At 48.4% G+C, this 13,020-nt stretch overlaps 1 protein-coding gene across 1 annotated transcript in view; it reads left to right on the forward strand.

The window, feature by feature from the left end:
* unc80 (unc80, NALCN channel complex subunit) overlaps positions 1 to 13,020 on the forward strand; it is a 209,674-nt gene that overhangs the window by 29,158 nt on the left and 167,496 nt on the right. Inside the window, exons 10-13 of the mRNA XM_050189428.3 lie at positions 4,421 to 4,765; positions 5,663 to 6,293; positions 8,277 to 8,468; positions 9,128 to 9,360. Of these exons, the coding sequence (XP_050045385.1) occupies positions 4,421 to 4,765; positions 5,663 to 6,293; positions 8,277 to 8,468; positions 9,128 to 9,360 (1,401 nt within the window). The remainder of the gene's footprint in view (positions 1 to 4,420; positions 4,766 to 5,662; positions 6,294 to 8,276; positions 8,469 to 9,127; positions 9,361 to 13,020) is intronic.

Consider the following 13,020-nt stretch of genomic DNA (forward strand, 5'->3'; position numbering starts at 1 on the left):
GGAATTTGCTCGCTAGGGGGCTTCGTGCACAGCTCGTTCTTGCGTGAACGCTACATGGTGGCAGAAGTGGGACGGCCATGAAGGACGCTGCTGATGCCGGTGCTGCTCAATCACTCAGGGCCATGCTACAGCCACCTCTGCTGTTCAACTTTGACTGCCCAAGTACTTGGCCAACGTGGCTGCTACAGTTCGAGGACTTCCGTTACGCAACGCTACTTTCTGCTGCAGCACAGGAAGTCTGGGTCCGGTCCATGCTTTACTACATGGGGCTGCAAGCAAGAACGATACTTGCGTCAACAACGTTGTCGGAAGAAGATGCCAACGATGTAGCAGCTGTCAAGAAGGCATTCATCGAGCATTTTGTCCACCCACTAAACGAATTGTACGAGTCTGCCCGCTTCCACCGCTGGATGCAGCAACCGGGTGAGACCGTCAATGCATTTTTCACCGTTCTTTGTACCTTGGTAAAGCGCTGCAACTACTCATCGTCTGTTGTTGAAGAAAGGCTTGTCTGAGATCGTTTCATCGTTAGTTTGCTTGACCGAAAGCTTTCGGATCAACTCTGTCAAAACCAGAAATTAACATTACAAGGCACGTTGACTCAAGCGCTCCAGCACAGAGACACTGATAAAGAATGCAGAGTTCATGACAGGAGAATCGCCTTTGCTTGCTGTCGATGCTACCCAGATGCGCAAAGGGAAGCTAGTGTCTGTTGATAAGACTGGTTCGTTCTGTGGGTGTGCGTCGCATCCGCGTCCGGAGTGCCCTGCTGTTCATGCGCCCTGCAACTTCTGTGGCAAGAATGGTCACCTTGAAGTTGTCTGCATGAAGAAAAAAGCAGGTTGGAAGCTCAAACAGAAACCTTCGGCCAGTTCGGTCGAGCTTCACGCCATTGTGGTGGGCCGTCGACCGAATGCGAAGTTCATCGAGGTGCTCGTCGATGGACGCGCCCTGTCATTCAAGGTGGACTCCAGTGCTGAAGTTTTGGTTGTACCATTTGTGTTTCCTGGCATTCCATCCAAGCTACAGGAGCCAGAGGCTGAACTTAAGGGGCTGGGCAATAGTGTCCTACCAGTTCTTGGAACCTACAGTGCTATTTTGTCATGATGTGGCAAGTCTGTCAAGCAACAGCTTTATGTCTTGGCAGCATGCACAGTTCCTCTGCTAGGCTTCCTGGTGATTCAAGCCCTGGGGGTCTGCATGTTTCTAGACCATGTCTCAGAGGCTCCCTCCGGTGATCTGCGTCTCGACCCGGTCCTTTTCCAAGGACTTGAAACGCTTCCTGATCCCTACACTATCTGGCTGAAACCCGGTGCCACACCGTTCTCATCAAGTGTTCCCAGACGCCTGCTGCTACCACTTCGGGATGCACAGGCTGGAAAGGAATGGTGTGATTCGTCCGATCGACACACCTACCGACTGGTGCACCAGACTGGTTGTGGTCCCCAAGGCTACCGGAGGCTACAGGATTTGCATGGATCTGACCCGCCTTAACAAAGTCATTCTGCGGGAACGCCATATGTTGCCCACGGTCGAACAATGTCTTGGTCTGCTGGGTGAGGCCACTGTTTTCTCAAAGTTGAATGCCATGTCGAGCTCCCACCAGGTCAAGCTGTCTCCGGAGTTGCAAGAATACACCACGTTCATAACCCCATTCAGTCGTTACTGTTTTCTCCAGCTTCCATTTGGGATTGCAACTGCTCCAGAGTACTTCCAGTGGCAGATGTCCCGCATCCTGGAAGGCCATGCGGAGGTTGTGAACATGATAGACGATATTCTAGTCTTTGGCAAGACACGCACAAAACATGACCTTCACTTGCAAAAAGTCCTAAATTGACTGACGAATGCAGGGGGTCACTCTAAACTGCAAGAATTGCATCATTGCAGCCAGCAGCGTGAAGTTCCTTGGTGTCATTGTCAGCGCAGAGGGCATCTCTCCTGATCCAGATAAGGTCACTGCAATAAAAGCCATGCCGATGTCGCAAGATGTCACAGGTGTCCGTCGCCTCCTCGGCCTCGTATATCACATTTGCCAGGCGTTTCCTGCCTGGCATATTGGAACTGACAGCACCGATCTGAGATTTGCTGTTCAAGGATTCCGAGTGGACTTGGGGCCATGCTCAACAGACTGATTTTTCGAATCTCAAGTAACTTTTCTGCTCTGACCTTTGTGTTGCTCGGTACAACATGGCATACAATACGACAGTATCAGCTGATGCCAGCTCCTTCAGTCTTAGTGCTGTCCTGTTACAAAGCAGCCTTCTGTTGAGTGCCAACCAATCACCTTCGCGTTGCAGTCACTCACACCTACGGAATGTCGGTACAGCCAGACGGAGAATGAGGCTTTGACTGCATGCCGGGCTGTGCTCCGTTTTGAAGAGTATGTTCGTGGCCTAAAGTTCTTCCTTGAGACTGACCACCAGCCACTCCTGGCACTCATGAGGATCATGGATGTTGACTTGCTGCCTCCGCGGATTCAACGGTCCCGACTGAAGCTGATGCGCTTCCAGTACCAGGTGCTGTATGTACCAGGCAAGTTGATAGCCACGACTCACATGCTCTCACGTGCACCAATGGATGGTCCACCGCCAAAGCAAGCTGATCAAGTCGAGTTCTGTGGAAGAGATTCTTTGCTCTCTCCTGAACTTTGTCGCCACACGTCAAGATGAGCTCCACCATGCCCAAGCCAATGATGGCAAATGTAACCTTCTGCTGGAATACTGCACGAAAGGCTGGCGCAGGCAGTCAAGGGTGCCTCTTCACGTTAATAGCTACTGGCAGCATTGTGGAGACTTCAGCATCTGCAAGGGGTGCTTCTAAAGGGGTTCGAATTGTGGTGCTGTCGGCTCTTCAGTGTTTCATACTCGATCTCATTTACGACGGTCATCAAGGTGTTAACTGATGCAAAGCCATCGCTCGGGAGTCGTTGTGGTGGCCTGGAGTAAACAGCCATATCGAGACCCTCATCTCTAACTGCGCCAAGTGCGCAGAAACCTGTGTCCAACGTGCAGAACCAATGATGCCTTCCCAGACTCCAAGTCTTCCCTGGGAGGAAGTGGGAGCATACCTTTTCCACCTGAAAGGTCAAGGTTATGTGTTGCTGGTTTACTACAGGTCATGCTTCCCTGAAGTCATCAGTCTGTGCTCTATCACAGCACCTGCAGTCATCACGGCCATCATGAGTGCCTTTGCGCGCCACGGCATCCCTAGTGTTTTCCGCAGTGACAACGGTCCACAGTTCTCATCCAAGGACTTCTCTACCTTTGTGCAGGCTTACGGGTTCAGGCATGTCACCAGCAGCCCACATTTCCTGCAGTCCAATGGCGAGGCGAAGAGAATGGTGTGGACCATCAAGGACTTACTGCACAAGGCGGACAATCCTTTTTTTGGCACTGCTGGCCTACAGGGACACTCCTAGTGCCAATGGAGTCAGCCCTGCACAGCTTCTAATGGGCAGACACCTGCAAACCAGAGTTCCCAAGATGTTGCAGCAGCTCAAGCCAGGCTGGCCCTCGTCTCGGTCTTTTATCTCCAGTGATCAAGTTAATCGGAAGAAGCAGGCATGGGACTTCAAACGGAGGCATGCAGCTCAGACATAACGCTCACTTCAGACTCGTGAGCAGGTTTGGGTGCGTGATATAAACAGTCATGCAATGATGCTAGGACCAGCTCAATGTTCCCGGTTGCGTCGTGGAGACCCCGAGGGGAAATCTCCAATGTAGCTGGCTACACCTTGTCCCAGTGTGCAACGACCCGGAGTCTGGGAGTCCTGCCGAACCTGTCATCGGTGAAGAACCCGAGACAAAGCCGTCATGCAGGAAAATTCGCGCAGCAGGATCGGAGGTAGTTACTTTCGTCCTGACTTCCCCGGCTTCATCCCAGCCCAGTTCACCCATTCAAGTGTCGAGGTTTGGAAGACAGATCCGGAGGCCAAAAAGACTGAGCTACTGGTTGGGTGGAACTGCACATACTGCATTTCCTGAAGAAGGGGAGATGTAGTGTGTGCATGTGCCACCAGTTGGTGTCAGTGCTTTGGGAGCATATATATTCGATGGTGAATAAAGCCTAGGGGCATTTGCCAGCTAAGGGGCTTGGTGTACGGCTCGTTCTTGCGTGAACGTTACATTATTGATCGCACTTGAAAATGTGATACATAGTGTGTTGATAGCATATGGCCCTGTGAAAAATGTCCACAAGCTTCTTACAATGAGCGGAACATACAAATGGCGAAAATTATAGAGCTGTGCAAATATGATTGCTCAGCAGCTGTGGACGCAGAACATGACAAGAAATGGGGCAGGGAATACACATCTGTAGTGTAAGAGGCATTGCATTACACACGTTGCATTTGGCAAAAGTGAAGATGTCGCCAAAGGCAATTTCTGCAAAATACAACACATCCATGTATGTCCCCATGCAGGTTGCAGGGCATAGCAGAGGAACAGGCACGTGAGGTGCGCCCGCGCAAGCGGAGCAGTTCATTGCCTGTGCCACGACCAGAGCCCCCACCACCGCCTTCTCCAAAGCAACGGGAGCAGCCAGCGCCACCATCCACACCTCGGCCCCTGGGCAGCTATGTGGCTTTGGGCAGAGACTCGTGCCCAAGTCCGTTTCTGCGTGGCCTGCCCCTGATGCACAGCCAGGGGGGGGCTGGTGGTGGTGGTCCACCAAGCCACCACACCAGCATGCAAGAGCTGCGGCAGCAACAGCAGCCACAGCCACAGCCGTTTCCTCATCGCTGCATGGCATCCCCGGACTTGCGCCGGTGTGCCCTGCTGCCATAGAAATAGCCTCCATTCTCGATTCTCTAAAGGAAAGCACAGAAAATAGGTTGGGGCCAGCAAAAATAAGTACAGTATGTTGCACTGAACACTAACTATAGTCAAACATCATTATAACGAACTTGCATCGGACACGAAAATACCTTCATTATATTCAACATTCTTTATAAGCATATAATCATTAAATGCTGATATGGATGAGAAACTATTTATGTTTACCTTTATACATCTGATAATTTGTTATATCCATGTTGATTAAATGAACATGACCGTTATAGTCACCAGCACCATTATAGGCAGTTTTGGCCAATAACTATGGTGTCTGCATTAGGAGGCATGACTACATAATTGTGAAGCTAAAGGTTGCTCTTAAAGATCCCGCAGGTGACAAGATTTCATATGCAAGGACTATGCCTAGTAGGTATGTAGGCTCAGAGAGAGTTTTGCCATTTGCACACTGTTCTCCGTCCATGCTGTTGAAGATCAGGTTCTTCCCCTAATGGAACAGTGTTGTGAAAAATGGTAATAAGGCCTGACACGAGTGTCACTGCTCATAAATGAGACGGTAGAGAAAAAAGTAGAGGCCATCGGATAGCAGTATTTGTAATGCAATATTCCTTTCCAAAATGGCCACCTTTCGTCAAAGACTGTGTTTGTTGCCTAGCCCTAGCTGTGCACAAAAATGTTTAATGGGTCACAAATATCGAAGTAACAAATTGAAATCAAGTTATCAGTTAGCGGAAACAGGAGGTGAGTGACAGTATGGTAGGCAGTGAAACCTGAAAATTCATACTGTTACAGCTGCTTAAGACTTCGAAGTTTTACTTCGTTTACACAACCATGTACTTTGTGTTGTTTACAAGATCCACCTGCATTTGCAGGAACAAACGCCTCAATCGAGGTGACCTGCGAGCTTTTGTGGAAGAGGGGCTGCGTCTCTCGGAGCGCATCCTGGACCGCCTGGGCCGGGATGACGACAACGGTAGCAGCAACGTTGGGAACCACCACCAGCACCCAACCATCGAGGTGGCAGTAGTGGGTGTTGGTGGAAGCAGCAGCACCACCACCACCACAACAACCAACAACAACACCCCTGTCACTTGTGCCGTGGAGGAGCCTCCAAGCTGGTCTGAGCACCCTCAGCCAACTGACAGCCATTCCTCAGCACGTTCAGTTGCAGTTCCACGGCTGCTTCCCCCGCGCCCCAGCTCGGCACTGGGCCTCCTGAGGGACCCCGATGATGAAGAACAAGTATGCTCTCCCAGATTCTCGGCAGCAGCATTCTTCTCAAAGTCGGAGATGGTACGTGGCAAAAGCCTGCCCAGCATCCACATTGAGGAGCCACCTGGCTCCAGGGAGCCAGTTGCCATGGCGACCATTGCAGTACCGACCAGGGAACCCCCTGGGGCACCGCGTAAACTTCCTGCGGTGCACACGCACAGTGTGCCCAACCCCATCATCACGGTTACTGAGCACTCCCCTGTTGCATCCATCCAATTCTTCATCAACCAGGTGAGACTTGCTGATCTTTTGAACTCTGTTCTCTGCTGGTTGGTGGATGAGTAAATTGGATTTATGGTCACAACAGCTCAACTTTCACATTTCACCATAGGCAAAATACGAAAGCTTGGGTTGAAATTTTAATGCAGTTTAGGTGACTATGTTTGTAGGAAAAGTTGTATTAATTGCTGTGATACCTGTTACATAGGCTTTATTGCGTACTTGGTTTGGGCTGGAGAGCCCTTGCATGCCGATTATAATAGCCAGTATAACTATCTCTTGCTGTATTGTTGTGAGCTTTGATCTACATGAAAGCTTTAAAAGGATTATCAGCACTCTTCCAATCTTTAAATGTACAATCACTGAAAAAATGTTTTCATTAATGATCGCATAGCATAATAGAGGTGATCTGCACAAGATGATTACAAAAACAAGAACTGTGCTAGTGATCCTCCTGCTGTCTGCAAAACTGACACACCAGCACTGGATTTGATGCAATATCTGATAACTGGAAGCATTATTGTTATTATTTGGCAATCTTTATAGCTAGGCTGGCATTTATAAATGAAACCCTTGTTTGCACTGCTGCTGCTGCCTTTGTCAGCATGCTTTTCTCTTACTGAATTCATGTCCCGAAAAATGGTCATGAATTGGTCATGCGAAATGTTTTGTGTGGGTCAAGGTTATCACATTATGAAAAAAGTTTAACTTCTTGTGCCGAGTGGCTGAAGTAATATGAACCTCATACAAAGAAAGCATTTGTGTTTTAGCTTCAACTCAACTGGTGGCATCCCAATTTTCACATGTTTTATTGGTGTGTTGTGGCAGTGGGGTAAACATTACAACACTCCTTTAACACTGCTTTTATGGCATTAAAGACGTGTGGCTGTGGTCGCTTAGTAATCTTAGTAATCTTTGTGTTGTCAGAGATTCAGTCACAGTAATCTTTGTGTTGTCAGATGTCAAGTCACAGATTCAGGTTCTGAACAAGGAAGAAAGCAATGTCTTTTGCAGTGGCAGCTGGTAGTGCAGATGTTTTGGCATACCGTGCTAGGTGGTCAGCAACAACAGTCACCCATTGGTTGCCATCAGGAGTGCTCTTGAAAAGGCTGCTAAGATAATTCAAATGCAATTGAATGGTTGGGCAGGGCAAGGTAAAGGTTAAACTGTTAGAAGCCAGTCGAACCGTTAGAAGGGGTCTTGCACCTCTGATGCTCAGGGCATGTACTGCCAAAAGAAGTATGGCAGTTAACATGTTCTATCAAGCTGAAGTCTTTTTATTTCTTTCGCGTACATTATAAGAGAATTAATAAGGTTAATTACATTCGGAGGTCCCAAAGTTAAGAAACTGTTGCATCATCAGTGATACCTAAGGTAAAGACAGTATTATTGTTGTTGCTCACAAATTTAAAAAACATGTTATCATTACTACCTGCCAGTGTAGCCATTTGTGCACATGCTTTGTCGTTATACACTTTAAGCTTAATTACGGTTGTATAATTATTTGGTTGACAAGCATATTTTTAGCAGTTCTTCCCAGTTCATTACTGTGCCATAAACCTTTAAGTATTTGTTTAGCTTTATATTTTTTTAGGTTTATTTCAAAAATTCTGGTGTGAAATGGGCAAGTTAAAGCAATTAATTCTAGCCTGTGTGCACTGCTTTCTTGTGAGTGTTTAGTACAATAATTTACTGCTCAGTGACCTTGGAATTCTTAGCAGTATTGTTTTAACATTACATTTCATTATGTGCATAAAACTGTGCGAGCACTTTCTAAGAACACAGAATTTAGCTGAGCACAAGAACTCGCACAACACACATATGAATGTAAGTGCTTGTGCTCTGCTAAGGCTAGTATCAGTTTTGTCTTGACCTCTAAAACAACTATTGATTGTGGCTTTCTAGTTGAATATGTAAATTGAAAAAAAAAAAAAAGAAGACACATGCTCCCAAGAAGGTGTGTCTTATGCTTTTGTGCTTCTGATTTCTTTCCAGGACTCAGCTGAGAGCCCAAAAGAGGAGACTCCTCCGAGCCCAATTTTCATGCCACTCTGCCATCAGCTTTCTATAACACGAAGCCAAACTGACTCCAACATAATTTACAGCAGTGATGATTTCAATGAGGCATCTGGCTCAACCCACTATATTACTCCTGATGGCAGAATTAATCTTTCTGTAGTGTTAAAGGTAAGTCAGTATTTTTTTTACTTCATTTTGTCGTTGTTAGGTGTGGTGTGCTTATTTTGTTGCTAGGATAGCATAGCTGAATTATTTTTTTCTTTAATGTGTGTGCAATATCCAAGTGCATAGTTGGCCTTGTAGCAGATAATGTTCTCAGGACAGCCATTAAGATTTTTAATAATATTACAAGGGTATCAGCTATTCACTCAGTACAGTATGGCAATGCTATGGTTATTAAACAGGTGTAGGTACACCCACGAGCTAAAGTATACAAACCGCAGGCTCGCTGAAAAAACTTAATTTATTCATAATTCGGATGCATATACTGAAGTTGACGAGTGCGCCAGAAAGTTTGCAACGCCAAGTTTGGACTACAGTCCTCTATTTCAAGTTACATTCATAGGCAGAGAAGAAAATTGGCTTTATCATGGAATTTCTGGTCCATATGCCTTTGCTTAGGGGAGTGCATATGTATGTAAAAGCACAGAGAATATCGATGAGTCTGTCTTTTGTATGTGTTGCAATCTTTCTGGTTGAAGGGCAGTCCATAGTCACGCATAGAAAAGTGGCATTAGCATTAGCCATCTGTCCCTGAATGTCAGAATGAAGCACTTCGCTTTGCCCTGTGGAAGAGAGCGTGCTAAGTGATGTCTCCCATGGCCAAGGCTGTCCATGCTGTCACCTTGCGAGACACCAGCTGCTCCCTTCGAGTGTGTGGAGTTGTGGTGAGCATCGTGGAGCTGCTTCTTAACCTGGGTGTGCTGCCCAAGAAAGTGGGTCGACCCGATGAAGCAAGTGACCCCTGGGGACTGGATGACTTCAAGCCAAGCAGAGCTGAAGCGGAGAAGCGTAGTGATGAGCTCTCCACACACAACCTCTTTGTGGACAGCATCATCAGGTACATTGACTACCAGTGTGCATTTATGTTCACGTTGCATGTTGTTGGATTGTCACATCAAGCAGTAGGTGATATTTGTATATTTATTGTCGCAGCACTGCGCGGCTGAGGCAGAGAAAGAAGAAGTAGAGTGTGCGCGCGTGATCTCGCGGTACTCTGCGCCGGCTGGGCCTGGCCTGTAGCTTCCCTCTCGGACCTCGTTTCACCGTTTCACCCTGTAAATAAACATCATTCGTAACATCTTTGGGGGACGTGCGGGTAAATCTTGGACGATCCTGGACGACCCAGCTCTACCAACTGTCTGACGGAGTAGACGCTTGGCCGGTTTACGACCACAAGCAGCGGACATGGCCGATTCCGGAGAAGGCAATGACGACTCCACCTGCGGCGGACCAGACAGCAATCAAGCAGGTCAGGCTGGCTACTGGACACCGCTGCGAGAGCCACCCACCTTTTCGGGGAAGGCCAACGAAGACGTCCACGACTGGCTCAAACACTACAACAGAGTGAGTCGCCACAACCACTGGAGCACTACGAAGCAGCTCGATAACGTGGCTTTTCTTCTCGCTGGAACCGCGCTCCTCTGGTTTGAAAACCACGAGAGCGTTCTAACGAGCTGGGATAATTTTTAGAAGAATTCACCAAGTGCTTCGGGGACCCAATCTCTAAGAAAAAGAAGGCTGAGCAGACGCTTTCCCGACGAGCTCAATTACCTGGCGAAACGTGTACAACGTACATAGAGGCTGTTCTGAAATTATGCGGAATCGTCAGCGCTGCCATGACAGACGAAGACAAAGTAGGCCATCTGCTTAAAGGAATCGCTGAAGATGTTTATAATTTTCTTATAATGAAGGAAGATCTTAGTACTCTGTCTGATCTGAAGAAACACTGCCAGGCGTTTGAAGCGCTGAAAATGAGAAGGATTGGGCCAAAGTTTGGACGATTGGACAATGTTACTACTATTGCAAGTGTGTCCGTCCCAACCCACGACGACATCTGCTCGGTGATTCGGCAAGTGGTTAAAGAAGAGCTTGAACGCCTTAAAGTTGTTGACGATGCTCATACGTGCCATCAGTGTGCATTTGATCATCGTTCTCGCGTGCCACCGTCCACCTGGGCACCTCAGAGTTTCCGAGAACCTCGCAGGACCTATGCTGATCGTACGGAGAGCAGCAACTTGCCACTGCAACCGACAAGTCTGAAACGCCGACAAGATGCACCACAACGATTTGTTCCGCGGGCTCTTCCCTCCTACAACCAGCCTGAGAGTACGTTTCTACCCATGACACCCATGTCACCGGTGTCACCCGCTACAAGCCGCGACTCCCGCATTTGCTACAGCTGCGGTGTGGCTGGACACATTGCTAGGTATTGCCACCGCCGCCAGCAGCGTGCTCCACGGTTTAATTCCTACACACCCCGCGTGCCCGCTGACGAGCCCTGGCCATATCCCAGTTCCTTCCAGCGGCTGCAGCAGGGACGCGCGAACTGCAGTGACTCCCCCGTTTCCGATCGCAGCCTCACACCACCACCGACACGACAACGACGCTCTCCATCACCTCGTCGTCGCTCGTTATCACCGCCGCCGCTGGAAAACTAGCTGGTGGGACCGACGGGGGTGAGGCCGCAATATGTTCATCTTCATCAAGACCCCCTTGTGTAAAATTGTTTAAAAACAAAGTGTGTGTTTTAGTTGACAATGTGAGTGCTTTTGCTTTAGTTGACACTGGGGCGGCAGTTTCTGTTATGAGCCTGTCCTTCAAAAATCGTCTTGGACCAAAAGTTATGTTTTCTTGGGATCGGAACGCTACCTTTCGTGGAGTTGGCGGGGAAATGTTACGCCCACTTGGGGTCTGTTCTGTTTCAGTTACGATAGGGGAGCAGACATTTAGAAGTGAATTTACTGTGCTTGCACGTACAACGCATGACATTATTTTAGGAATTGATTTCTTGCGTGAGTGGGGGGCAACTTTGGATTGTGGAAGTGGCGCGATTTCTCTTCGCCGCGACGCGCGAACTTCAATGACAGATAGCACCAGTGATGCCGCCCGACGTTCTCTCCGTGTCACAAGATGTGTGTTTGCCCCCTAAGACTGCAATGTTTGTACCTGTCAATACTTCTCGCCCTCGTACCGGTTCTTGTTGTGGTTTAGCCGAGCCCGATTATAACAATGCGCTCAAGAAAAATGCGATAGTCCCTCGCTCCCTCGTTGTCACCACTGATGGTTGTACTTGTTTGTGGACAGTGAACGTTTCAACCCAATCCATAACATTGCCGCTAGGACTTAAACTGGCAAGTTTTGATGAACAAGCCATTGTCAGCGTCAGAACGGTCGAAATCTCAACTGCCGAAAAAAAATCCAACCCCGATTCCAACCATCATAATTCTGCTGACTTTAAGCGCATGATTAACAAGTCGCTGTCTTCTAGTGAGCAGTGTCTGCTGGAAGCTGTGCTCGCTCGCTACGCCACAGTGTTTGATTTTGCTCAAGGCCAACGAGCGTCCCATACACCACGGCGTCTCGTATGCAACGCCGCATCCATACAGGGCAAGCAACGCCAATTCGTCAGAAGCCCTACCGCGTTTCACCTTCAGAGAGAAAAGTCATCGCCGAGCAGGTCGAAGAAATGTTACAGAAAGGAGTGATCCAGGAATCATGTAGCCCTTGGGCTGCTCCTGTAATCCTAGTCAAGAAAAAAGACAACTCATGGAGATCTTGTGTGGACTATCGCCGCCTAAACACCGTCACAAAGAAAGACGTGTACCCCCTACCACGAATAGATGACGCCGTCGACTGCCTCCACTCCGCGTCGTATTTCTCTTCTGTTGATTTGCGGTCAGGATATTGGCAAATTTCCATGCACCCCTCAGACAAGGAGAAGACAGCCTTCGTGACACCTGACGGTCTCTTTGAGTTCAACGTTATGCCCTTTGGCTTATGCAACGCTCCAGCGACATTCGAGCGATTTATGGATACCGTGCTCCGCGGACTCAAATGGGAAATTTGCATGTGCTATTTAGACGACGTCATTATCTACGGCCGGACATTTCACGAGCACAATCAGCGCCTGTCGATCGTTCTTGATTGTATCCAGCAAGCTGGCCTTATTTTAAACTCGAAGAAATGTCATTTCGGTGAGCGTCAAGCCCTCGTACTAGGCTTTCTGGTCGACAAAGACGGCATACGACCAGACCCTGAAAAGATAGCAGCGGTTCGCGACTTCCAACAGCCACAAACGGTGAAAGATCTGCGAAGCTTTTTGGGCCTTTGCTCATATTTCCGACGCTTTATCAAGAATTTCGCACAGCTTGCCTCTCCCCTCACGTCTGTCCTTCACAAAGACACCCCATACTCGTGGACTGCTGACTGCAAGTCGTCGTTTCAACAGCTGAAATTTTTGTTGACTTCTGGACCGGTACTGCGGCATTTTGATCCGGAGGCGTCAACTGAGCTGCACACTGACGCCAGCGGTGCGGGTGTTGGCGCTGTGCTTGTTCAACTCTGCGATGGCCATGAGCATGTCATTTCCTACGCTAGTAGGACACTTACAAAAGCTGAGACAAACTACACCGTTACTGAACTCGAGTGCTTAGCAGTCGTCTTCGCCATTCAGAAGTTCTGTCCGTATCTACATGGCCGCGCATTCACGATAGTGACT

Source organism: Dermacentor andersoni, chromosome 2 (assembly GCF_023375885.2).
Source record: "Dermacentor andersoni chromosome 2, qqDerAnde1_hic_scaffold, whole genome shotgun sequence".
NCBI lineage: Eukaryota > Metazoa > Arthropoda > Arachnida > Ixodida > Ixodidae > Dermacentor > Dermacentor andersoni.